Source organism: Perca fluviatilis, chromosome 20 (assembly GCF_010015445.1).
Source record: "Perca fluviatilis chromosome 20, GENO_Pfluv_1.0, whole genome shotgun sequence".
NCBI classification, from domain to species: domain Eukaryota; kingdom Metazoa; phylum Chordata; class Actinopteri; order Perciformes; family Percidae; genus Perca; species Perca fluviatilis.
Genome location: NC_053131.1, coordinates 9,660,517 through 9,687,015, shown reverse-complemented (window position 1 = coordinate 9,687,015; position 26,499 = coordinate 9,660,517). Strand labels below are relative to the sequence as shown.

General features: G+C 39.1%; 2 gene segments (V, D, J or C); both read left to right on the top strand.

Annotated features, from left to right (window-relative positions):
- Nucleotides 1-2,716: 2,716 nt before the first annotated feature.
- Nucleotides 2,717-3,310, top strand: LOC120548896. The segment is given in 2 exon segments: nt 2,717-2,825; nt 2,906-3,310. Coding segments are annotated over 2 exon segments (432 nt in total).
- A 6,340-nt stretch (nt 3,311-9,650) lies between these two features.
- Nucleotides 9,651-25,766, top strand: LOC120549449. The segment is given in 8 exon segments: nt 9,651-9,728; nt 9,847-10,147; nt 14,641-14,647; nt 22,739-22,781; nt 24,609-24,958; nt 25,074-25,100; nt 25,243-25,349; nt 25,458-25,766. Coding segments are annotated over 8 exon segments (911 nt in total).
- Nucleotides 25,767-26,499: the final 733 nt, after the last annotated feature.

Genomic DNA, 26,499 nt, shown 5'->3' with positions numbered 1-26,499 from the left:
TCAGATCTTTACACTGAGCCAGTCAGTGGCGTAGAGTGGTAGTTGACATAATGATTATAATGTTAAAGGGATAGTTACAATATAACATAACATTATTACATTGCTGAATTTACCTGTGCTTATTCTTAAACATTGTGTCATGTTTTTTGGTTTGTGTCTTTTCAACAGGCACCTCTCTCAGTGATCAAGTCTTCCAGACTCCAGCTGACATTTACAGCAGACCAGGACAGCCAGCCAAAATCACATTTACACACGCTCCGTGTTTTAAGCCCCCAATGTCTCCTTCCAGGCAGTGCTATGACCGTTGACTTCAAGGCACCTAACCCTAACCCTAACCCTAAGTCGCTACCACCTTCCCTTCTTAAGATACAGCCCAAAACGTCAACCGTATCCCATGATGCTTTGCGTTTTGCAAATTGTGGACATAATTGCCAATATCTCAGCCATTAAACATTAAAAATGCAAAGTATTATACATTCCTGTGTTCGTCAGCATGTCCTCTATCAGATTATGCTTAAAAAAACACCATGGTCAAAAATGTTGCAGCGCCGCAGAAGTGCATGTGTGCTCAGAGGGGTATATATACAAAGTCGAAACATTTGTATAATGTCTGTGCGGTGCCTATTGCCACTCGCAACTGTATTGGTACCCCTACCGATATCCCATTCCATCCCTAACTCCCTAGTGCCTTCCAGGCAGCGCCGCCTTGGGGAATTAAAACATCAATAAACTTTACACACCGTTCCAAGCTATAACCAAGTCCTCAGGTACAAACAGTCAAAAAGACAACTACAGTTCCTGGGATGTAACAGCTTACAGTCTCACTGATGCACCTGTATTCCCTCCTTTCATAAAAGGTGGCAGTATATCTTTAATCAGATCTTTATACTGAGCTAGTGGCATATAGTGGTAGTTGACATGAGGGTTATAATGGAGGAGAAGGGGGAGGATGAACTATGACACCACCCACCTAATGACTTCCTGTTGGTTTGCTGACAGGAGGGTTTACTCAAAGAGGAGGTTGGAAATAATCAGTAGGACTGCTGATACGCTGAGGATATCTTTCATATCAACAATAAAATTATTACCAAACAAAAAAGACAACATGATCATCCTATTCCTAAGCATTCATTTGAACACTATTCTGGTTTCAGGTAATGTCATCAAAAGACATTCGTTTTTAAACAACATCTGGTTATAGTTTTGTGTACAGCAAATTTACTACGGCGCTGTTATTTTAGCTCTAACTGAATTTTATATTACATTGCTACATTTACCATTCTTATACATTGTGTCATGTGTTTTTGGTTTGTGTCTTTTCAACAGGTTCCTCTTTCAGTGATCAAGTCTTCCAGACTCCAGCTGACATTTACAGCAGACCAGGAGAGCCAGCCAAAATCACATGTTTACACACCATTACAAGCTATAACCGAATCCTCTGGTACAAGCAGTCAAAAAGACAACTACAGTTCCTGGGATATGTGTATTTAGACAACGGATATCCAGAGACTGGAGTGAATGTGACGATGGAAGGGAGTGCAAACAAAGACCAAATCTGCACATTAACAATTAAAAAACTCAGCCTGAGCAGCAGTGCAGTGTACTTCTGTGCTGCTAGTTTACACAGTGCTACATATCACTGCTCCTCAGTACAAAAACCTCATCGTCACACATTGTTTTATCTCTGTATTACAGCCCCTTGCACCTGTATCAACCCCTTCTCACCAACATAGTTTTTTCCTCCTATTAAGATCAGATTTAAATGGGGGATTCCTTCTGGGTTTAACCTCTGTCAAATACCCATCACTTCAGCTGAGGCTGCATCTCATATTGACAGGATCACTATGACGACTCAAGATCTCATCACGTTTAAAGTCTTGTCTTTGTGGCTTCAAGGTACAAGAATAAAAGAGGTTTGTATTTTCTAAGACAGTATGATTAGTAGATTTCCATCTGTAATTGCTTCCATGCCTGTATTAACATGGTAGTATATATGCTTATCTGGACTACACTGGGCTTTTTGTTTTCATTCACCATCTTTTCCTATCTTTATCTTTTTCATTGTCAACATGTTTTTTCTTGCACAAAAAACTAACATTTTGGCTCTCTGAATACTGAAAACAGTAAAAAGAAAATCTTAAACATTAACAAGTGTTACACTGTTAATATTCCTTTTTCAGAAGGAATGCAAATTATACTTTGTTTTGGATTTTCTCCACACAGGTCAGTGCCAGGATGTGACCCAACACCCTGAAATCAGTTGGAGTTATGTTTCCCAATCTGCAGAGATGAACTGCAGCCACAACAAAGATATTTCTCATACCCAGATGTACTGGTACAGACAGCGTCCAGGGGAGACCATGACCCTCGTTGTCTACACAGTTGTTGGTGTACAGCCAGACTACGGGGGGGCTCCTCAAACCAAATATTCAGCCATCAAAGAAAACACAGAGCGGGGCTCTTACTGTGAAAGACTTGCAGCTTGAGGACAGCGCTGTGTACTTTTGTGCCGTCAGTAAACACAGTGATGTGACAAGTCTGAGCAGCTGAACAATAACTGGTTGCCAACACATTTGGTGAGTGGATTAGGAACCAAATGTTTGCTTTGATATCGTTCCAGCAGGCGGCGCTGGAGTTCCAGAAATACTCTTCAGTTCAACACATGAAGCACTAGGAAATATGATGTAGCAGATTTAGATTTGATTGGAGGGTGCTGATGAAGATTCTCAAGTTAACAGAGCCACTATTCGGCCAGCAGTTCTGTGTTCATTCAGACAGACAGGAGGACAACATGCCAACACTATTCCTATTCTCTTGGCTCATTGGTAATCATTTCTTTAGAATAATTAAGGAATAAAACTGTATCTATATCTTCTGCATTGCTAATTGATTTCCCCTTTTCCAGGTGTGTGTCTGGGTCTTGATGTCCGTCAGTCTCCCTCTGATCTCATCACCAAATCTGGAGACAAAGTGGAGATATTCTGCAGCCATGATAAAACTGACTACAGGATGATGCTCTGGTACCAGCGCTCACCTGGAGACACGGCTATGAAACTCATTGGATATTTGTACTTTAAAGATGTCAAAATGGAAGATACATATAAAGAGGACTTTAATATGTCTGGAGATTTGGGGGGAAATACAGCAAAGAACGCCTCTCTTAAAATCAAACTTGTAGAACAAGAGCACAGTGCTGTTTACTACTGTGCAGCTAGTGAAGCACGCTGACAAATATCCTGTCTGCACTTTACAAAAACTCTGCTCAATCTCTTCTCATCAGTGGTTTATAATAAGACATGGAATAAACTGCTCCCAGACACCTGCTTTTGTGGGTGAACTTTGGTTTGATGCAATCATGTCATCAACAGCTACTGCAACTGTGCTGTGTTAACCAATCAAGCCATTAGTTACACTTTAATATGTACTGTAATGAAATCTGTCAAAAGTGAAAACCTCTTTTGAAGGAATCACGTGAAAGGAAGAGCATATCAGCTTAATGTGCAACATGAAGCCACTCCTTTCTACGTCACCTTTGCTTCCTACTTATTGTGACTTTGTTTAAAGAGTAAACACAAACAGAAGAGGTGCTGTCATAACTTAATACCAAGTTTGATCCATGACTTCAGATTAACTCTGTCTCTACATGATGATTAGATTTGTCTTTTGCTATCTCCTCACAGGTAACAACTTCTTCACTGTGCAGTACGATGTACTGTATTTACTTCCACATCTTAAATACGAGCTGCACAATGAGGAAAATATGCGATAACAATATTACTCGACGATAAACTGAAACCGGTATCAGAATGTACCCAGTTCTGCTGCTTTCAGTATTCTGCTCAAAAAAAACTCTTGTTGAATTTAAAAAGCCAAAAGAAAATTATTTCCAACATTTTAATTTAACATTAAAATGCACCACTAAAAGAATATTTTAAAGTAGTTTTCATTCAACTAACATAAAAAATCTCTAAGTGTCTTTTTGTGATATGTCGCAGGCCTTCTACAGGTTTATTGGGTAATGTTGATATTGGCGAGCAAAGATTCAAAAAATATATATATATTTTGTGCAGCCCCATCTTAAATCAATTATGTGTCCAACAGCAGGTTTTTCTCTGGGGGTTCAGGTCCATCAGTCTCCCTCTGCTGCGATCAGAAAGGCCGGGGATGGCGTGCAGCTCGTCTGCACTCACGGACAACCTGACTACACCGTGATGCTGTGGTACCAGCAGTCACCTGGAGACACGGCTCTCAAACTTATCGGATATATAGAATATAGTACGATAAGCTATGAAGAATCGTATAAAGGGCATTTCAATATCACTGGAGATCTAAGTGGAAACACAGCAAAGAATGGCTCCCTGTTCATAGTGGACCTAAAAGAGCCGGAGCACAGTGCAATGTACTACTGTGCAGCTCGATACACACGTTGAGGAGGATCTCTTTTCAACTGCACAAAAACTAAAAACACCCCACTTGATCAACTGTGGTTTTGTCGTCAACAGCCAGCTGCAGTCGAGGTCTCAGTCATGCGATTTCTACCTCACTTCCTCACGTCTCCGCTCTGTTTTTACATATTCAGTGCAGTCATATAGCCAGAGTAGACATCTGGTGATCTTCACCATCAGAGAACTAAATCTGCATGGGACAAACAACTGTCCAACAAAATGATTTGTTTTCTACTTTGTTGTCATCTCATAGGTAATGTTATCTCTTCTCCGAATCAACAAGTTTGTAGTTTTTTTTAGATGTGGAAGCAAATAAACTAGGGCAGCACAATATATCGATTTTTGTTTATCATCATTGCGATAACCGGCACAATGAACACATCGCAACATCGAGATTTTTTGAGTTAGTTGAAAAAAAAAAAAAAATCTGTAGAAAACTGCACTTTAAAATGTAAATATCACCTTTTTTTTTAAGTCGTGCCTTTTACAGTCAGTGTTCAATTTGTTCGATAAAAGAACACTGGTAAGGATTTCAACAAGCAATTTGTTGTATTTTAGGAGAATACTGAAAGCAGCAGAAAGGCAGAACCGAGGACACCTTAATATTGGTTTATCTATCCAAGTAATATCGTTATCGCGTGTCGCATATTTCCTCATACCGTGCCGTTTTAAAATAAACCTTGGGTTTTGTCTCTTTTTGTAGGTTTTTCTCTGGGGGTTCAGATCCATCAGTCTCCTTCCGCTGCGATCAGAAAGGCCGGTGATGATGTGAAGTTTTTCTGCACACACGGACAAAGTGACTACAGAGTGATGCTGTGGTACCAGCAGTCACCTGGAGACACGGCTCTCAAACTGGTCGGATGTGGATATGTACAGTTCACAAACGACAGCGTGGAAAAGCCATTTAGAAAACATTTCAAATTAGCCGGAGATTTGAGTGGCGATGCAAAAAATGGTTCCCTTTCCATAAATAATCTAAAAGCACTTGAACACACGGCAACCTACTTTTGTGCAGCAAGAGAAGCACAGTACGTCAAACACCCATCTGCTCTTGACAAAAACCTTGTCACGCCTCCACTCTGAATGTAGGTCAAAGATGATCTCCCCCATGATCGTGTGATTATTTGTGGTTTTACTTTGATTTACCAACTTATCACTCTTGTTCATCATGTTTATAAGTTGCCACAATTCACTTCCATTTCCTGTTATAACAGCTTGTCATACTCAACAGCATTGACACTCACTAACAGAGCTTGAGGCAATTTTTTGGGATTAAACCAACAAGTATTTATTCCTCACAGCTAAAGCCTTAAAGTGCTCATATTGTGCTTTTTGGCTTTTTCCCCTTTCCTTTGTTTTTATATATGTTTTTGTGCACGTTATAGGTTTACAAAGTGAAAAAGCCCAAAGTCCACCCCAAAGGGACTTACCATCTCCAACTGCTCCAAACAGCTCTGTTGTAGTCCAGCCTTTACTTCAGAGACAAACGTGGGTCACTTTGTAACACACGTTATAACGCTCGCCTAGCTGCTAGCATGGCACGCCCTCATACTCTGCTTCTGACTGGCTAGTAGTCCTTACCTAACTACTGCACATGTGCGATTCCCAACAAAGATTGAATATAAATGAGGTCTCACTCTGTAGCTAAAACAGAGAGCTCAACACACAGGGTGAAAAGAGGAGCTGCAGCAATGTGCAGTACAACAAATATATGGTGTTTTTTTTAACTTAAACCATGTAAACCTATTCTGATATAACCTCTAAATACAATTATGAACCTGAAAATGAGCATAATATGAGCACTTTAATATATATTCCCAATCCCAGCTGGTGGTTACCATGTCATGCCAGACCACGAAAGATTTGCTACTCGGCTGAAGAAAACCATGTCACACAACACCATCGCCTCATTGAAAGTAATACAACTTTAGAGGCCATCTATTGTATGCTATTTTTGTGGTAATTATCTTGAATTTGGCACAATCTGCGCTGCATTTTTCTCACCACTCCGTGCCCACTACCAACATTCATTTACTGATTTTTAAACTAAAGTAGGTCATCAGTGCACAAGGTAAACTTTCACTTATCAAAGTTTCAGCCATCGGCGTTGTCTTTCCTTTCCGGAAAAGGCAGGCATACTGAATGAAAGGTTTTTCATTGTCAACTTGTTCTTCCTGTCCCGCCTTCTGCTCCACAAAGTCAAGAAACTCTAGCTGGTTCGTCACATTCAACAAGATGCCATCTCATTTCATCCTTTCCATCATCACTGTCTTCTGGATTAAAGGTATTACACATTCATGAAGCCATATTTGCTCATTTAGAATATAACCCTCGAAAATCTTTATAGGTGGAGGAACTAAGGTGGAACATTTACATCCACTAAAATATATTTTTTATTTTTTTTTTTTTTTTTTTATAATTTAATTAATTTTTAATTTTTTTTATAATTAATTATTATTTTATTTTTTTCAATATAAATTTTAATAGTTTTTTAAAAAACTTTGTGTGTTTTTTTTTAAAAAAAAAGATAAATGTATGTGGGTGGGGCTTTTATTTAAGCCACACTTACATATTATCAAAACCCTCAGACATAAAAAACTGGGCGAAGACACTTCATTTGGGAGTAAGTCCCCCTCTAGGTTTTATGACACTTTAAGGAATTACGTTTATGATTGAGATTATCTTTAAAGTTTTTTGGTTGGGGGGGTGGAAAGGGTTAGAAAAAAATGAAAGAAAAAGGGCCAGCTTATAATCTGCTTTTCCTTTATTGGGGCAAAAAGTGGGGAGGAGGTGGTTTTATGGAATAATATAAGCAATATTGAAAGGGGAGAAACACTCTATAATGCAAAACTTCCATTAATGCAAACAAAAAGCAAACAAGCGAATGCAAAAATGAATGATAAAAAGCACAAAATTTGATTAAAAAATTTATTTAAAAATAAATTTGTTATTTTAAAATAAAAAAAATATTGATGTTAAAAAAAAAAAAAAAATGTTATAAAAAAAATATATTAATAGAAATTTTTTTTCTGTTTTTGTCAAGTGAAGAGAACTAGCCGCTCCAATCATTTATCTTCTTTTGAATCAAATAACTTATGTTAGCAGCTACCTTAATCAAATGATAATAAACTAGTTTGTTTTTTTTTTTTAATTAAAAGAAAAAAGTTAGTACCCAGGCACCTTTGCTCATAATTCTAAAAAAAAAATATGAATCATTTTATAAATCAATAATAAAAAGAATATTTGAAAAACAAAAAAAAGTAAATAAAATTTTATAAAATAATTAATTAACTAAAACAGATAAGAAAGAAAGAGAGAGAGAGAGAAAAAGGCTTACAGTCAGGCATAGAGAGTCAAAAAAAACATCACTCTTTTTCCCCAACTATCGTAAATAATTTTATTTAAAAAGATAAAAAAAGAAAAAAAAAAAAAAAAAAAAATTTTACTAGTAAAAAAAAAGGAATTCTGGTTTTTTTTTTTTACAGAAAACACAATCACAAACAATTGTTGTGGGTTTGCCAACCCTCACCAGCACACAAAAACCTTTTTATTATACCATTTTTTTATTTTTTTTTTTTGTCATTTTTTATATTTTTTATTTTATACAAATTTTTTTTTTTGTTTTATGTTTTTTTTTTTTTTATATTTTTTGTTTTTTGTGTGATTAGTAAAGTTTTTTATTATATATGTGACACATAGGACATGTAGGCTATATGACTTTCTGTAAACTGCTTTGAGAGAGAGAGTGTCTGATTACCTCCGCTGTCCGAAAACTCCTGTTTTCTGAACGACAGTTGACACATCGACGTACTATGTGAAGGTATTTTATCATCTGCTGTCTTAGTGTGTGTAATCCCTGGGTCTTCTTGCTAATAACAACTGTTTTCGTCTTCTCGGAGGTGATTTTCGACCGTTTTCGACGCATTTCTTTCGACATTCTTAACTACCGCGGAAATGTCAGAGCGCGTCACGTGACGGATTCTGAACGAATCACGTTGTCAGAAATTGGCATCAGCCAATGTGATTGCGCATTTTGAGTTAAATCCCCTTTTCACTTTCCGCGATTGGTTGCTGATTAAAAGGGAAATGACCATATTTGGATCCGACAGCATTGTAGAGGAGAGAGAGAGCTTTCCAACGGTATATGTGTTGACAGGGTGCAGACAGCAATCGCGAGCGCGCGGATGATTTAGAACGCCAACTTTTGTTGAATTTACGATAAATCTACCGACGCTAACAGACAAAGTCTAGTAAAATAAAGACCTAAATGTGTATGTTTTACTTTCTTTCACCACAAATCTGAAAGAATACATGTTATTGAACACAATTAGCCAAAAATCTCAAAATTGACCAGTGAAAAAAAACGATGTTTTTGCCTGCCGTGTCTCGCCTTAAAAATAAAAAATTAATTGATTAATTTAAAATCTTCAGAAAATCTGCTAATAACTCAGCATCTGCAGATTGTGGCCCTGGTGACGCCGGAGTTCAGTGCATTGCAACTTGAACTTTGATTATGGGACAATTTCAGGACAACTTCTTTCAAGACAAATTCTACTTCTGCCACTATATTTTGGCGAGTGACAGCGTTTGACTACACCTAATGCATTTATTCATCTTCTGAGATGTTAAAGATCCCACAAGGAATAACTGATGATTGTTATTGGAGCGCGCCAATGAACCTTATGTCAGAAATAGGTAGGTGTGGCAGGGTTGGTTCAGTGGTAGAGCAGGCGCACATGTACTGCGAGGTTTATTGCCTCGACTCAGAGGTCCAGGGTTCGAATCCAACCTGTGACAAATTTCCTGTGTGTCTTCGCCCTCTCTCTCTCTCTCTCTCTCTCTCTCTCTCTCTCTCACCTAGCTGTCCTGTCAAAAATTTAAGGCAGAAAAGCCCCCCCCAAAAAAAGGAAAAACAAAAGAAGTAGGGAAAAAAACAGGGCGAAAATGTAGTCGTCTTGTACCACTATATTACTTATATATTGTTTGTGTTTGACCTATGCACCCATTCAAATAATGACCTCTCACAATACCTGGGCATACAAAGTCTGCTGAAATTCTAATATTTATAATTAAGAATGCTGAAAAAGCTGAATCGTGAAAAACCATTCAACCAATAGGTGGAGGCACAGCACTTAGTATGCAGCTTTTATCTCACACACACACACACACACACACACACACACACACACTTCTCTTCACCCTGAGCCTTAGATTTCTCACATCAGTGCCTGATAATGTCTTTGTCTATGCAAACCTTTGCTTTTCTCTTCATCGGTTTTTATTGTAAGATCTTAAACTATTTTTTTTTTTATATAACATGCTAAACAATCATGCAAAATATAAATATTCTTTTTCTGTTGTGCATTAACAACCGTTTCATCTAAATCTGCTTTCTCCACAGGTCAGACGAGCGCTGTCACATTTCAACAATCTGATCCCCAGATAGTGAATGAGGGCGCTGAGATCCAGATAAACTGCAGCCATGATGATACTAGTCGTCCAGTAATGCTCTGGTATCAGCAGAGAGAGGACAGTCTGTCTATGACCCTCATTGGGTATGGATATGAGAGCTCCCCAACTTACGAGGGTCAGTTTGAAGAACAATTCAAGCTGACAAGAGACGGTTCAACGAAAGGAACTCTGATTATACAGAAAGCAACCCTGTCACACTCGGCTGTGTATTTCTGCGCTGCCAGTACACAGTGATGTGGTTTAATGCCACTCCCTCACTAAAAACCCTCATGGTCTCACATGAGGCGCTGAGTCTCTTTAAACAGACTCTCACTGAAGGAAGTTTCTCCTGCAGCAGAAACAAACCTGGAAGATGTCTCCAACTGTGATCGGATTTCTTCTCATCTTTCTTCCATGTAATGAAATTAACTGCAAAAACAACTATTTAATTGTGATGTACATTTTTACAGCAACTAGACAATTGTTTTTGTTTTGTTTTTTCCACAGACCAAGCTAAGAGTGTGACATTTCAGCCGTCTCATCCAAGAATAGTCAACGAAACGTCCAGGGTAGAAATTGAATGCAGTCATAATGATAACAACATGTATACAATGCTCTGGTACCAGCAAACCGAGATAAGTTTGATGAGCTTGATTGGATACAGCTACAGTGGCAGTGACCCCAACTATGAGCAGCAGTTTAAAGATCGGTTTAACATTACACGAAAGGACATCCAAACAGGAGCTCTGATCATTCCCAGAGTCAATCTAGCAGACTCTGCTGTGTATTTCTGCGCCGCCAGTACACAGTGATGTGGTTTAATGACACCCCATCACCAAAACCCTCTTCTCTTTTTTTCCTCTGTTTTCATGTTCAAGATCCTGAGAGGTAGGCTAAATAACTGTTCTTACATTAACAACGTTTACTGATTTTGAACAGATTGAAAATAATGTGGTTCTTCATGGTCACATAGTCTCAAAGAATCACATAGCCTACACATGAAAGCGTTGAAGTCCTTTTTTTTTTTAATTTAAAGCACATAATGGAATGGGGTGGTATGGCTTCAATATATAGGCAAATTTGTATCCTTAAAATATACTTAATTCAAATACAGTACTGTGCAAGAGTCTTCGTAGGTGTGTAAAAATGCTCTAAACTAAGAATGCTTTCAAAAATATAAATAATGATGGTTTATTTTTATCAATTTACAAAATGCAAAGTGAGCGACCAAAAACAAATTATCTAAATCACATCAATATTTGGTGTTTACTACCCTTTGCCTTCAAACCAGCATCAATTCGTAGGAGGCACACTTGCAAAAAGTCAGGGAACGTTGAGGATCGTAGACACAGTGGTCGGCCAAGGAAGCTTAGTGCAGCAGATGAAAAACACGTCAATCTTATTTCCTTTTGAAATTGGAAGATGTCCAGCAGTGCCATCAGCTCCGAACTGGCAGAAACCAGTGGGACCCAGGTACGCCCATCTACTGTCCGGAGAAGTCTGGCCAGAAGTGGTCTTCATGGAAGAGTTGCAGCCAAAAAGCCATACTTTCGACAGAGAAACAAGGCCAAGCAACTCAACTATACACGAAAACATAGGAACTGGGGTGCAGAAAAATGGCCGCAGGTGCTCTGGACTGATGAGTCAAAATTTGAAATATCTGGCTGTAGCAGAAGGCAGGTTGTTCACCGAAGGGTTGGAGAGCGCTACAACAAGCCTTTGGCAACAAAGCCAAAAAATAACTCAAATATGAAAAACATGTTAGCACAAACGGATAATTAACACCTTGGTGAGGTAAAGCTTTGATTCCTGGTGATTTCGAGAAGAGTAAATGCTTCCGAAGCAGCCAAAAGCAGGAGAGGAATACTCCGGTTCTGACTTGAAGTAACCTGTTGGCCGCACTTTGCGGCCAACCGCATGCACAGCGAAAACTAATTCCTCCACATGGCCATTCTGAAGAAACATTATTGAACTGTTAGCAGTAAGCTTTCTTTAGAAATGTGTTTTGGGTAGTCATTCTCACGTTTTACAACATAAATTAGTTTTTATTCATTTGTCCCAGTAGGAGTCCGTACCTGGGTTGGGGTACGGTTATTTACAAGAGCACAATATTACCCCATAAGTAATTACATTCAGCATCAAGGTTAAATTCATATTGACTTCTAAATTCAAGGACGGTAAGCAATATTAGTAAATATTCAATGATAGCCAACTATGAATATTTTTTAAAAACTGTAAAAGATGTGACATGAAAACAGGTTTTAAAATGCATTTGATAGCACTGCTTTTTTTGTCTGCTAGTCTTTGGTAGGAATGAAAACCTGCAGATCACTCCTAAGTCTAAAACGTAAAAAGAGACCATAAAATATAAAACAAGGTTGCACGCTCGAGTTAGTAGGCTATTCACAAAAGTGTAGACCTATACAATTACAAATTCTAGTTAAAAAAGGTCCAATGTGTGGAAATTTCTCCCATCTAGCGTTGAGATCACATATCACAATCAACTCTCTCGAACCACGCAGTTCAAAGTACGTATTACAGCTACGGTAGCCTTCAGACTTCAAAAAGCCGGCCTCTTGCTCTTTTCAGTATCCTTTTTCTGGGCGAAGAAGAAGAAGACTCCCGTTGCTGAAATTTGGATTTTGAATACGTGTGGTGCTCTATGTTTCCTTCTTCAAACTAGCTGGGCCCAGGAAGCTACGATACCCATTAGCAGCACCTGTGAGTTTATCATGTGACAGCGAAAAGCGGAGCAGTATGTCCTGTATGTCCCTTACCGGCTAACGTACTTCAAGATGGCGCATGAATATGGAGCGTCTTCCCCAGTTAATACGAATGCAAACATAAAATTTCAAGCCAAAAGGAATACTTGGAATTGATGGTGGAGGTAAATATTCATGAAAAAGGACAAGTTTGTGAACGGGCAACACAGATTTTGATAATGAACAACTAAACACATTACACACTGGACCTTTAAATTCATAAAGCTTTAGTGTTCAGTTTCTCACATTTTTTGTTTTCCAGAATCACTCTATACAACAGCTTTACAGTCAGATATTTCTGATTAATTGAAGGCCTAAAACCACTACACCAAGACAATCCATCACAATATATCATATATGTATTATTCATTTCTGATCAGAAAATACACCAAAGAAGCAGTAGCAGGCAGAAGATCAGCTGCGAGCAGAGGAAGAAGGTGGGGTTAGAGGAGGTGCGATATATGGAGAATGGAAGATAGTGATCTCTCATTTGTAGTAAGCTTGTCAGAGCAGAGCGACGTGTGAACGCTCCAGCTCTGATGCTAGGTTTTAGTATACGCTAATTATTAATTTGATGTGAGAACAATTGCACACTTCTCTTTCTGAATTATCACGGTTGCACAAATCTTGGTTTTAGTTTCCAGGATGCCTCCAGCTTTATACACATTTGGAGTTTTACTGCTCATGCTTACAAGTAAGTCTGATTCAATGTTGTATGACTGTCTCTGTAACACCAATGTCTGTGTGTTTATGGTGTAAACATTCGGCATTTTAAAATATGAATTGACTTTCGTCACAGGAAAAGTGGAGAGTGTTACCTTTGAACAGTCCTCTCCTCAACTTGTGCAGGAAGGGACTGAGGAGCTCAGGATTAACTGCAGTCATGACGACAGCAGCCTCCAAGTCATGCTGTGGTACCAACACCAAACTACACAGAGCAGGCGCTCTATGAGCCTCATCGGGTACACAGTGCTCCAGGGTGATCCAAGCTACGAGGACCAGTTCAAAGACTCCAGATTCCAGATTAAGGGAGAAGGCACATCGAAAGGATTTCTGCTCATTCGCACAGTGAATCCATCCGACTCAGCTGTGTATTTCTGCGCTGCCAGCACACAGTGATGTGGTTTGATGCCACTGCTTCACTAAAAACCTCCTAGGCCTTATAACAGCTGCTGCTCAGGAGTTTAGTTATTTGACAACTGAATGTACTGCTAATGTAAATTTATTCATTGCAAAACAAAAAAAAAAAAAAAAGATATAACCACAATCATGTACCAAAGTGTAATAATGTATATATTGAAAGTTTCATTTAAAAATAAGTGAAAATCAATATAGACTTTTATACACATTACATTAACTGACAGTTGTAACATTTTTATTTTACAGGTAACCTCATTAAGACACAGGGTTCCATTCTCAAGAGAGACCCGTTTAGGACTAACACAACAAGCACTCAGACACTCGATGGTGTTTTAAGCCCCCAACGTCGACTTCAAGGCACCTAACCCTAACCATTGCCTAATCCTAGTGACGTTGGGAGCCTAAAACACCAAACACTGTCACAGACAGACAGATATACCAATAGTATACTGTATATAATGTACATGAAAGTGCCAAGTACAAGAAACCACACAAAAAATACTACAAGTTTCCAAAGATGCTTTTTCCAATGCCCTTAAAATTTGTTTAAAATCCCCTAGTGGGATCAAGCTGGACAGATTTAGACCATGCTGCTATTCCAGGTTGAGGGGTCAGAAAAAGAAAAAGCCTAAATATGTTGGCAGCAATCCAAGGATGGATTTGGACATCATGAGTTACATATTGTACTGTAACTAGTCTCACATTGTCAGAACTTCCTCCACAGCGCTGCGAAGGAGGGTCCTCCATAATCCACCGGAGTTTAAAATTACAACACAAAGAAAGAGGAAGGCTGGCTGAAAAGAGTGGAAGTGGAACGTTGTGGAAATAGACTATACTCTAAGTAATAATGTCAAAATTGCATTCACTAATAATGTAACATCTTGTTAGGATATGTAAAACATTTTATTATGTGTTGCACAGGTAGTCCATATTTGGATTGCTCCGTTGCCGGCAGAAAATCCACCGGATTTCCCTCATTTAGGCCGGATATCAGTTGCCTTGGGCTACCTTTGTGTCGGCATTCTAAACTCCGGTGGATTTCTGAGGACTATGGTTAACTGCTCCTCAGATCTCTGCAGGGTAAATCCAGACAGCTAGCTAGACCATCTGTCCAATCAGAGGTTTCTGTTGCACGACTAAAACTACTTCTAAAACGTACACATTCCAACAGAACAAGTTTCTTCCCGAGGCCATTTTGCATCCTCACCGCAGCTTTTCTCCAGTGTTTAGCACCGCCCAAGATGATGGTGATTGGTTTAAAGAAAATCCAATAAACCAGAGCGTGTTTTTCTCCCATCCCCGAATGCTATGTGGAGCAGCCAGACTCTCCTCCAGTGCACTTTGGAGGAGGGTCTGGCAAAGCGAGACTATAGTACAGGTAATAACTGGTTAAAGGGATAGTTGGGATTTTTTTTAAGTGCGGTTGTATGAGGTACTAAACGGTCAGTGTATTGGCTACAGTAGATGGGGGTCGGCACGCCTTAAGTTTGGAGAAACAGACTGGAGTACAGATACGACGTTACCACTGTGGACAGGGGCAGAAGATAAACGTATTTTAGCCACCTAAAACAATCAATATCACTTTAAGTGTAGGCCTATATGCTACATTTGTGCCTTTACCTTGCTGTCAAACAGCCCTTTGACAGTAAACTGAAGCTGTTACATCCTTTTACAGTATGTATGCTCTTTTCAAAGCCACCACACTCCTTTGACCAAAATAGTAATCTTACCTTGCAGAAACAGGAGTTGCTGGTCTACCGTTGCCACGATTGGTTATTGTGTGACTTTGGTGAATGACAACTAACCTTTTAAAAACACCAAAGTTACAAAATAACACTAACTTAACTGATCAAGCAGCAGTTGACCAGCAACTCCACAACGTCACATGTGGTGTCCCTCAAGGCTCAGTGCTCGGCCCCACCCTGTTTATTCTTTACATGCTCCCCCTTGGCCATGTCATCAACCGGCATGGAATTTCATTCCACTACTATGCTGATGATACTCAACTCTACCTCAAGACAAACCCAACCGCCTCTGCTGCCCTGCCATCATCCACTCTGACCACCTGCCTGGAGGAGATAAAGGCGTGGATGAAACAAAACTTTCTGCAGCTTAACAGCTCCAAGACTGAAGCCATTCTAGTCGGCACCCCACACCAGGTTCAATCATCTGACATTACCAGCATCAACTTCTCCGGCCAAACTATTCCACTTTCAACATCAGCCACTAACCTGGGTGTTAAAATGGACTCTCATCTGACCTTTGAGACTCACATCAAACATCTCTGCAAGACCCTTTTCCACCTCAGGAACATTGCCAAACTCCGCCCCACACTCACTCCTGCAGACGCTGAAAAGCTTGTCCACGCTTTTGTCTCCTCCAGGCTGGACTACTGCAATGCACTCCCTCACCGGATCCCTGACAAAAGCCTTCAGAAGTTGCAGTATATTCAAAACAGTGCTGCTAGGATCCTGTTGAGGGTGCGCAAATATGACCACATCACCCCATCCTTAAATCACTCCATTGGCTTCCTGTCTCACTCAGGGTTGAGACAAGGTACTCCCCTCCTTACCCACCAGTGCATTCATGGTGAAGCCCCCCTCACCTCAAGAAACTCCTCACCCCACAGACCTCAACACGTACCCTCCGATCTGCCTCAGCATAATTTTTGAAACCTCCCAGGACAAAGCTCCGTACAATGGGAGATCGGGCTTTCTGCTCAGCTGCTCCCAGACTGTGGAATGCTCTCCCTGACCACCTGAGGACCCCACAGACTGTGGATGCTTTTAAACGTGGCCTTAAAACCCACCTTTTTAGGAGAGCTTTTGAGTGAACTTGTGTCCTTTTGCCTTTTATTTACTTCCTTTTCTTTTCATGTTCTCCATGTGTTTTTATAATTTTTAGCACTATCATGTAGCACTTTGAGATTTGCTTAAATATAAAGTGCATTACAAATTAAAAATGTATTAACTCCAGTGTTCTGCGGGGTAAAGATACAGTTTTTGTCAAAAGGAGTCTGATGGCTTTGAAGAGAGAATAGATGGATATAACGTTTTTAGTTCCACGTCAAAAAGGGCTGTCTGATGGCAAGGTAAATAGCCATCACTTACAATACAGAGTTTTATTGTCTTGCGATTGTGTAAATGCTGGTTTGGGATATTTTTTCCCAAACAGAAATCAAATTTGAGGTAATCACTGTAAATGGTCACCAATGTCGCTTTAGCTACTAGAACTGTGCCAGTAGAGGTTGCCAGTACAAACTGTACAACAGACTAAAACCATTTGCTGGTGGCAGAATACATGAATACATAATGAGCTTCTCACACCAATAGCATCAACAGCTCCTGAGCCAGCCCAAAGGAAAAAACTCCCCTAGTGTCCACCAGGAGACTGTGGATGTACTGAGAAACCCTTCACACTTATTTCATAAGTTGTGACTGTGGCAGTAAGGTCTGCCAGCAGCTGTTCAGCCTGAAGACAGTTGCGATTGTGAATATATGTCTTTTTTCAAATTAGTTTTATTGTTTAATCAATGTCAAAATGAAGCTGCTACTGTTTGCCGTTCTCATCTTCACCAGTAAGAAAATTTTTACAGTTTGATTTTTTTTTCTTACAGATTTCCTTGTTGAAGTTGTTTAAATTTCAAGTTCTCTTCTTTCCTACTTTCTAGATTCCTCCGGTGGTGTAAAACTTCACCAGCCTCCATTTGTAATCAGCCGTGAAGGAGACCCCCAGGCTGTCACTTTGCAGTGTGAACAAGACGACGAACAATACTTCTACATGTACTGGTACAGACAAAGCAGCAGCGGTAGGGAAATACAGCTCGTAGCATATTCTCCCGGTAAAGATGTGTGCAGCATTGAAGCTCCTTTCAACAAATCCAAGTACAGCATGACCCGGGCTACAGTGCTTCATTCCTCTATGCAGATACACCCTGTTGAGACTGGAGACTCAGCTGTGTATTACTGTGCCTCCAGTAGAGCACAATGGTTCAGAAAGCCTCAGCAGCTTAACAACAACCTCAAGAAGAAACCAGGAAGAGGCGACAGGGAAGGAGGCATCAATGAGGGTGGTTAATGTGTTGATAGGTCTGCCACACCTAGCTCTACAGAACTGTGGACTAAGGTCTAGCTACGGCACACATACAAAAGGCTGAAACAGCAGAAAAAATGTCAACAATGTATAAGCGACGAAAGCTTTCGTTTATTACACAAAGCTAAGAATACTGCTGTACTTTTAGTGCACAAAACTAAAAAAAACCTGGAATAAAAATCTGATGCGGACCTTTGAGCGATGGGTTTATGAACCCCTGCTTTAAACCAATCACAAATCGTCTTGGGCGGCGCTCTGGACGCAGAGACGGTGGCTCTGCAAAATAGTCTCAGGAAGGAACTTGTTTTGGTGGAACATTTGCACCCGAAAAGTAAATGCCACATACAATTTAAACTGAAGTTAACTGTTCACACAATACAGTAACGTGAGCTATATAAACAGACCAACATACATGTGACATGACAATTTGAAAGGAAAAAAAAATAAAAAATCTATTAATTCATTACAAAAAAGGTATAAGAATGCTTCACTGTAAGTCATTGTGTTCTTGCAACAACACCACAAAGCTGATCTGTTCAGATAAGCGAGCAGGTGTTAACGTGCTGAAGATTACTTGTCACATTCAGTATTATTGTCCTACAGAGTGTGTCTCGTCTGTGTCACTGTGTACTTTAGTCTCCGTTATTTCACTATAATTCTATGTGCAGTCTGACAAGATGAAAGTATGTTAAATTGAAGAGGTTATCATACACTGACCTCTACAGGGTTCATGTGGGAGTGCACCTGGAAAAAAATAAATAAAAATAAATAAATTTTAAAAAAATCAACTCAAGCATTTTTTTTTTTTTTTTAGAAGTCAGGATACGTAAAAGGGAAGCCAGTCAAATAATTAAAGAGGTATTAAAATGAAGAACTGGGTGGCCGGGTTGGATCAGTGGGTAGAGCAGGCGCACATATACTGAGAGGTTTATGCCTCGACGCAGAGGTCCAGGGTTCGAATCTGACCTGTGACGATTTCCTGCACGTCTTCCCCCGCTCTCTCCCTTTTCTCACCTAGCGGTCCTGTCCATTATAGGCAGAAAAGCCCCCCCCCCAAAAAAAGAAGAATTAGGCTGAATAAGCTACATTTAACATACAAGTGACCTCTGCAGAACAACGCTGATGTAACATAATTGTTATATTTCACAATTAAGTATAAAACAAAAGATTTCATTTTAGGTATGAGCTCACAGTAGCCAACCAATCATCTCAACAGGTAGGACAGTAATGTGTTATGATTTTAAAACTATATTTAATGTTTATTTTATAGGAACAGTTGTATATTCAACCCATGATTTACTTTATACATTTACTACACTTCAGAATAGAATATTGCACTTTTCCACTCATTTTATTTTGTAGCTTTAGATACTTTGCAGATTCACTTTATTAATACAATATAATCAACAAATATGATTTATTATAGATTTGAGTTTATAGTTATGGTTAGCTCCACAGTTACTAGCTGCAGATCCAGTGAATTATGATCCTAGAATATATAAGATTCTGAAATGGCCCTCTCTGCATTTGAGTACTTTAGGTACACATAATGTGTACCTACTGATGCAGGACTTTAATTCCTAACTTGTGTAGGCTACTTTGTACTATAAATGGCGATGTGGTCATTTATTGTTAAGGAATAAACTGCTTTAATGCCACTTTTGAATCCAATGTTACGTTGAAGACAAGAAACAGTTTAAGGATCACCTAGAGTATCAGTCACATCTGTCAGCGAATGGTTCTCCTCAGTTCACTGATAACTGGGTGGATAAAGAGGTGTGACCAGCTGAGATGTCACTCCCTCTGAACAGCTACAAACAAAGACCAGTTTCCCTTTTCCTTCTCTCTGTTCTGCTTCTTTTCTTAGCAGTCACAGAAATAGCAGCAGTCAGGTTGGAGTCAGCCAGCCCGAGCTGTACAGCTGCTCTCACACAGAGAGAGATGGAGGCTGAGATATGGAGACGCTGGCTGGGGGAGGGAGAGGGGAGACAACCAAAGAGACTTCAGGTTTTTGTATGATGCTTTTTCATCGTGGGGACAGGGGCCACGGTGATACAATCCCATAGAGCCGCTGTACAAAAACCTCCTCCCATTAACAGCCATTGTTTAGACTGCTACATGCTCCCTGGGACAGCTGGGAGAGCAGAAAAATCAATAATCTGAAGGCAGCACACTTTGGCATTGAAAGGTCCATGTTTATGCAGAAAATCTGCTGGAAATTTTTTTTTTGTAATTACTTTTAATTCAAATGTGGAGCATTGGGATGCTTCTTCCACTCGCCTCGACAAAAACGAACATAATTGGACATTATGAGGCGTATCCTGCATGTTTAAACCTTCTTCATCCCCTGGATTATTACACTGTGTCTCAACATGCTGATTATGGGACGTTTTGAGACTTTTTGGTAGAGGAGATATTCAGTGTGACACTGGAACTGAAGCTTACTTTGGAAAGGGAACAAAACTCATTGTTTTAGGTAAGTAGCATCTCTCACTGCTTCAGTTCACTGCAACCAACTTACAATAGTAGACATGTTGGTACGAAAGTGAAGGTAGAAACTCTTAATATGAAAAAGTTGAAATATTGAGCTGAAGACAGAACACTGTGACCTACACTGATCCTGCTTTCTTTGGAAAAGGAACCAAACTGACAGTTTTAGGTAATATTTCAGTTTATTTCTTTGTTTTTATAAATGTCACCTTGCTTTAAGAGTTTTGGTATGAAGAGAAGTATTGGTAAAAACCTTCCAAAGATAATTCTGGTAGAGAAAGACTTGAGTTTCATGCTCAGTAATTCTGCACTGTGACAATGCAAACGAAGCTTACTTTGGAAAAGGAACCAAACTGACCGTTTTGGGTAAGTCAAGGATGGTTAAACCTGAACATAAGCTGTATGATGTGTGTGGTTCAATAAGAATCATAATGTACTTGGCTCTTCATAGTTTAAGTTGAGCTCCGTGCTTTTTGATATTAACCCGGAGCGCTGTGCCAATTCTGAAGCCTACTTTGGTCAGGGAACCAAACTGACTGTTCTCGGTAAGTAAGACATCCAAAAATCTTCACATTCATTTTCCTGTAGCAGAAGTTCAACATACACAAGCAGGTTGGTTGTTGAGGGGAAAGTTTGTGTTACATTAATCTTGTAATAACCAGACTGCAGTGCAGCAAATGTTGGTATTGGATTTAAAGAAAAGTCATATTTGATACAACAAACATTTAAAAACACCTGAAAGCAAAGAAGCTCAGTAAAAGCAGCATGTTGGGCTGGTTTGAGCACTGATGGAGTACACTGTGACTCTGGTTCTTATGAAGCTTACTTCGGTGGAGGAACAAAGTTAACCGTTTTAGGTAAGAAACCAAATCACATGAAAAAAATAGCACTGGAATTAGAGTGTTTCTTACTGTACTTAAGTCTAGTTTACTAAAGAGTCAAAGTAAAAGCAGCATGTTGGACTGTTTTGAGCACTGATGGAGTACACTGTGACCCAGACTACAGAGGCTTACTTTGGTGGAGGAACAAAGTTAACTGTTCTAGGTAAGAAATGAAAAAAAATGGTTATTGGACTGTTTCATACTTAAACTTACTGCACTCAAGCTCTTTAAAGTTTCAGTTCTGCTCAAAGTTTTTGTTCTCAAGCTAAAACACTGACAGTTGGAAGCAGTACTACTCTATTTCAGCCAGGGAACTAAAACGGACTGTTCTCGGTAAGTTGAAATAAAGTTCATCAGGTTGATAAGTCAGAAGTTTGTGTTGCATACAACTTGCGATAAACCTTAAAGTTGCAAAACTAAAAAGCAAAGATTCAAAGTAAAAGCAGCCTGTTGGGCTGGTTTGAGCACTGATGGAGTACACTGTGACTCTGGTTATGAAGCTTACTTCGGTGGAGGAACAAAGTTAACTGTTTTAGGTAAGAAATCAAATGAAAATATAAAATTTTAATTAATTTTAAGAAATGCACAGCACTCCATTCTAGTGAGTTCCTTTGATTTAGGTGCTGCTCAGTGCTCAGAGCTTTTTGTTCTTAAAGTTTCAACGCTGTGTCAGTACGAAGCCTATTTCGGCCAGGGAACTAAACTGACTGTTCTGGGTAAGTTAACATAAAGTCTAAGAGGGTGATGAGTGAGATGTTTGTGTTGCATACAACTTGTGAAAACAGGCTTTAGGTGTTGGTTTAAAAAGGAAAGTTACATTTATTACAAGACTACAAAGCAAAGAAGCCCAGTAAAAGCAGCGTGTTGGGCTGGTTTGAGCACTGATGGAGTACACTGTGACTCTGGTGGGAATGAAGCTTACTTTGGTGGAGGAACAAAGTTAACTGTTTTAGGTAAGATATCAAATCAATTGAAATGGTAACATTGCTAATTAAGAGGTTTGTATTGCAACTTATAAAAAAAATAGGGAAGTTAGTAAATTCATTACTGAACTAGAAAATAAAAGATTCAAAGTAAAAGCAGCTCAATGGTGTTGTAAATCCCCGTCTCCTTCCAGGCAGCGCTGCGACCATTGACTTTACCTAACCCTAACCTTAACCCTAACCCTTGCCTAATCCTAGTGCCTTCCAGGCAGCGCTGCCTTTGAAGGAGACGTTGGGGGCATAAAACACAGATAAACGTGAAAGCAGTATGTTGGGCTGGTTTGAGCACTGATCAGGTGCACTGTGAACCAGGCTGCAGAGGCTTACTTTGGTGGAGGAACAAAGTTAACTGTTTTAGGTAAGAAATCAAATGAAAATATAAAATTGCAATTCATTTTAAGAATTGCACAGCACTCCATTCTAGTGAGTTCCTTTGATTTAGGTGCTGCTCAGTGCTCAGAGCTTTTTGTTCTTAAGTTTCAACGCTGTGTCAGCGCGAAGCCTATTTCGGCCAGGGAACTAAACTGACTGTTCTGGGTAAGGTACCTTGGTAAAAGAGATGCTCCTATTGTATTTATTCATTTAGGTGTTGGTTTTAAAAGGAAAGTTACTGTACATTTAGTACAAAACTAAAAAAGCAAAGATAGAAAGTAGAAGCAGCATGTTTTGAGCACTGATCAGGTGCACTGTGACTCTGGTGGGGCTGCAGAGGCTTACTTTGGTAGAGGAACAAAGTTAACTGTTTTAGGTAAGAAAACCTTAAATATTGTTAAGTTATGATTTTGTTAAGATGTTTTTAAGAATTTAAAAAGATACTCCAATGCTGAAATGACTCATGTTTTACCCATTACTAGATATATTATAGATTTAATTAATCATAAAATAAAAACCATGAATAGATGTTTAAATTGGGTGAATAAGTCTAGGATTTGACCATTTTGTAGCTGTAAGCTCAAGTCTTTAAATGTCAGAGAAAGAGAGAGAAAGTTGGAGTAATTTGAAAGTGGCCCAGATGAAGAGAGGCAGTAGGAAGAGTTTTGTTCCAGCTGAAGGTCTCTGTGCTCCTACAACGAGGCTTTCTTTGGAGCTGGAACTAAACTCACTGTTTTAGGTAAGAAAACCTGCAACAAAACCACTCAGGGCACGATTCTCAGCTTGTTTTTATGCTAAGATTATGGGCAATATTAAGAATATATTTCATAGACATTTTATTTGATGGCAGTGAACAGAGAGAGTGTGCTCATTTTAAAATGTGTGAAAGAAGTTAATGCAGAAGACAGTTTGTGCCAGTAAAAACAATCCTAGTCTACGTTCTCCAGTCAACGTGCTGCAGCTAGAAAACATTTGGCTCTACGCCCAGATTATTACTCTCACAGACAGTTCTTATCAGAGCTGTCAGACACTGTGAGTTCCAGTCAGAGGCTTACTTTGGAACTGGAACCAAACTCACCGTTTTAGGTAAGACAATTACTAAACTTAAGTAATGCAACAAGTCTGTGTTATACATAATATTCCATAGGATATAATGGCAAACTAGTAGAGCGAAGGGCTGTTTTTAAATGTTCTAATCTTAAATAAACCCTAAATTAGAAGTTTAATGGTGTTAGCAACTAATGCAATTTGGTATGACTATGTATGGTTTCTACAACAGTTGAGTTTTCTGAAAATTGTCCCAAAAAAAAAACATCGCGTAATTCATTTGATCCTTTGGCAGTGGCACCAGACTGACAGTGTTGGGTAAGAAAATGACTAAAATCATGAGCAGAAATGGTTGTCTCGTGCCCTTCTTACCTTAAATCTGAAAATTACTGAGTTGAATTTTTTAGTTTAAAAAAAAAAAAAAAAAGTTTGCTTAAACTGCCAAAGAAATAATTGAGGAATCTTTTCTATAGCAAAGAAAGCCTATTTGGTCTAGAAACCTGACTTAATGCATTATTTTCAAGCTCTAAAAACAGAAAGGATAGCACATATTTGCTCAGGTGATAGAATGTAGAATTCCTGTCTTGCATAAAACAGTGAAATCAAAAAAAGTCTATCAAATGATATGAATGACATGAGTGGGATCCATGCCATAAAGTAATTTGATTTTATATCTAGAGTCACAAATGGCATTTAAAAAACAAATTAATTCACGTTGTAGATTTTATTTATTATAAATTTGAAGGTATCATTTTGGAGCTCTGTAACCTGTAATAATTCTCTTTTATTTGGCGTTAATGGTTCTCCGGATTCGTTCTGGTTCCCGGTGTGCATGTCTAAATTCTGGTATTCAGATGTCACATGAAGATGAGAGTTAATATTGCACATTAGTTTGCTGTAGATCTATAGGCAGCTTTAAATTTTTGGGGTCATTTGTTCTTTCAGAACCAGACCTTAAAATCACCAAACCAACAGTGAAAGTGCTTCCACCTTCAGAAAAGGAGTGTCAAAAGCAGAAAGACGATTCGAGGAAGAAGACCATCGTTTGTGTGGCCAGTGGATTCTACCCAGACCATGTCAGTGTTGAATGGAAGGTCAACGGGATTAATAAAACCAACGGTGTATGCGATAAATGCGCCGCCCTGCGGAAGGCGACAAGTTTTACAGAATCACCAGCAGGCTGAGTGTCTCTGTAGAAGACTGGTTCACACCCGGCAAAAGTTTCACCTGCATCGTCAAGTTCTTCGATGGAACAGCAACAACCAGTCATGAAGATACAGTTGTGGGTGTTCAAGGTCTGTTCTTTTTGGTTCTTTTGGAACTCAGAAATGATTTAATCTGAATCTTTGAATTTTGGGAAAAATTATTATCTGTCCTCATCTAATCCATTTCTTATTCTTCCATCATCAGGTAAAGGTGAAGGCGCCATGACAAGAGGTAAACATTCTGTGATTGTGTACACCTCAATGCATCGGTTCTACTATTTAGTGTTTGGTTCCTTGTTAGATCTCCACAAAGTGCACCGGCCGTTTCCTCTTCATGTCACTTAACTGTATGTAAATATTTGAACTTTCTGCAGAGTATTATCTGAAGATCTCACAGACGGCCAAACTCTCCTACGCTCTTCTAATCGTCAAGAGCAGCCTCTATGGAGCCTTTGTGGCCTTTCTGGTGTGGAAGCTTCAGGTTAGTCCCACACTGTGACTTTTCTCTGCCGCTTACTTCTCTTGACATTAATATGGAAATGAACGAGAAATAAAAAGAGTTCATACTGTTGTGTCCTATCTGTTGCAGCGTCCAACTGGAAAACGGAGCAACTGAGAGCTGAGGCCTGAACAAATGAAATCTACGGGGAACAGTGTTGAATCCTGTAAATAAAAATGTTTAAAAATTTTTTTTCGATTGGATTGTGTGGATGTGCATTTGTATTGTGCTAAACTAGATTGAGAGCTCTATGAATATTCTTGTTGTAATCTCAAAGCTACTGTATATCTGGCAGGCAAATACTTTGGAATCATATTTTTAGACATGCTTAATTCTGTGTGCTTGGGAATAATTTGATTCATTTTTTTACTCTTAATAAAAGCATTTCAGAGAATCTCAGTCTTGTGCTTTCATTTCTCCATAAAATTTTTTTTTTTTTTTCCCTGACGACATCTCAGTTGAACTTGCACTACATTCATTTTATATCTAAATCTATATCTGGGTCAATCTTCAGAGCAGACATTGTTATTATCATGGTTGATTTAAATAGGTTAGACATTGCTCTCACGTCTCATCGGACACTGAACATCACTTTTTCCACAGACTGTCAGGTATTTTTAGCTGCTCGCCTATCTGCATCTTTTCTGAGAAATCAGTCATTTCTCAGCTACATCATGTTGAAACATCTCAGCTCAGGGAAACCTCATCAGCAGGTTCATTTGGGTCTTAACATTTTCCATTAAGCAAACCGAGAGGTGACTAAAGTTTCTCCAGTGACATTTGATTTGATTCAATTCCATCAACCAAGCTGTTCTATTCTTTGTAAGAAATCATTTGAACTTGTTAAACTGGGTTTATTTACAGTAGCAGTCTGACTGATACTGTAAGTCATATCTATCTTTTTTTCACTTTACACAAGTAAGAGAAGCTTACGACAGTTTACATTCTCTACATGAATAAAGCAGTTCTTCCTTTAGTTCAAACGCCGTCAGCAGGAGAGTAAATGGAAGAGTGTGAGCCGACCACATGACAACAGGAAGCAGACGTTCTGGTCTGTGTACAGAAGAAGGTCGCGGTTGTTAGGGTTGTTAGGCGGAGAAAGAGAGGAGAGGGAGCAGAGAGCGACAGCAGA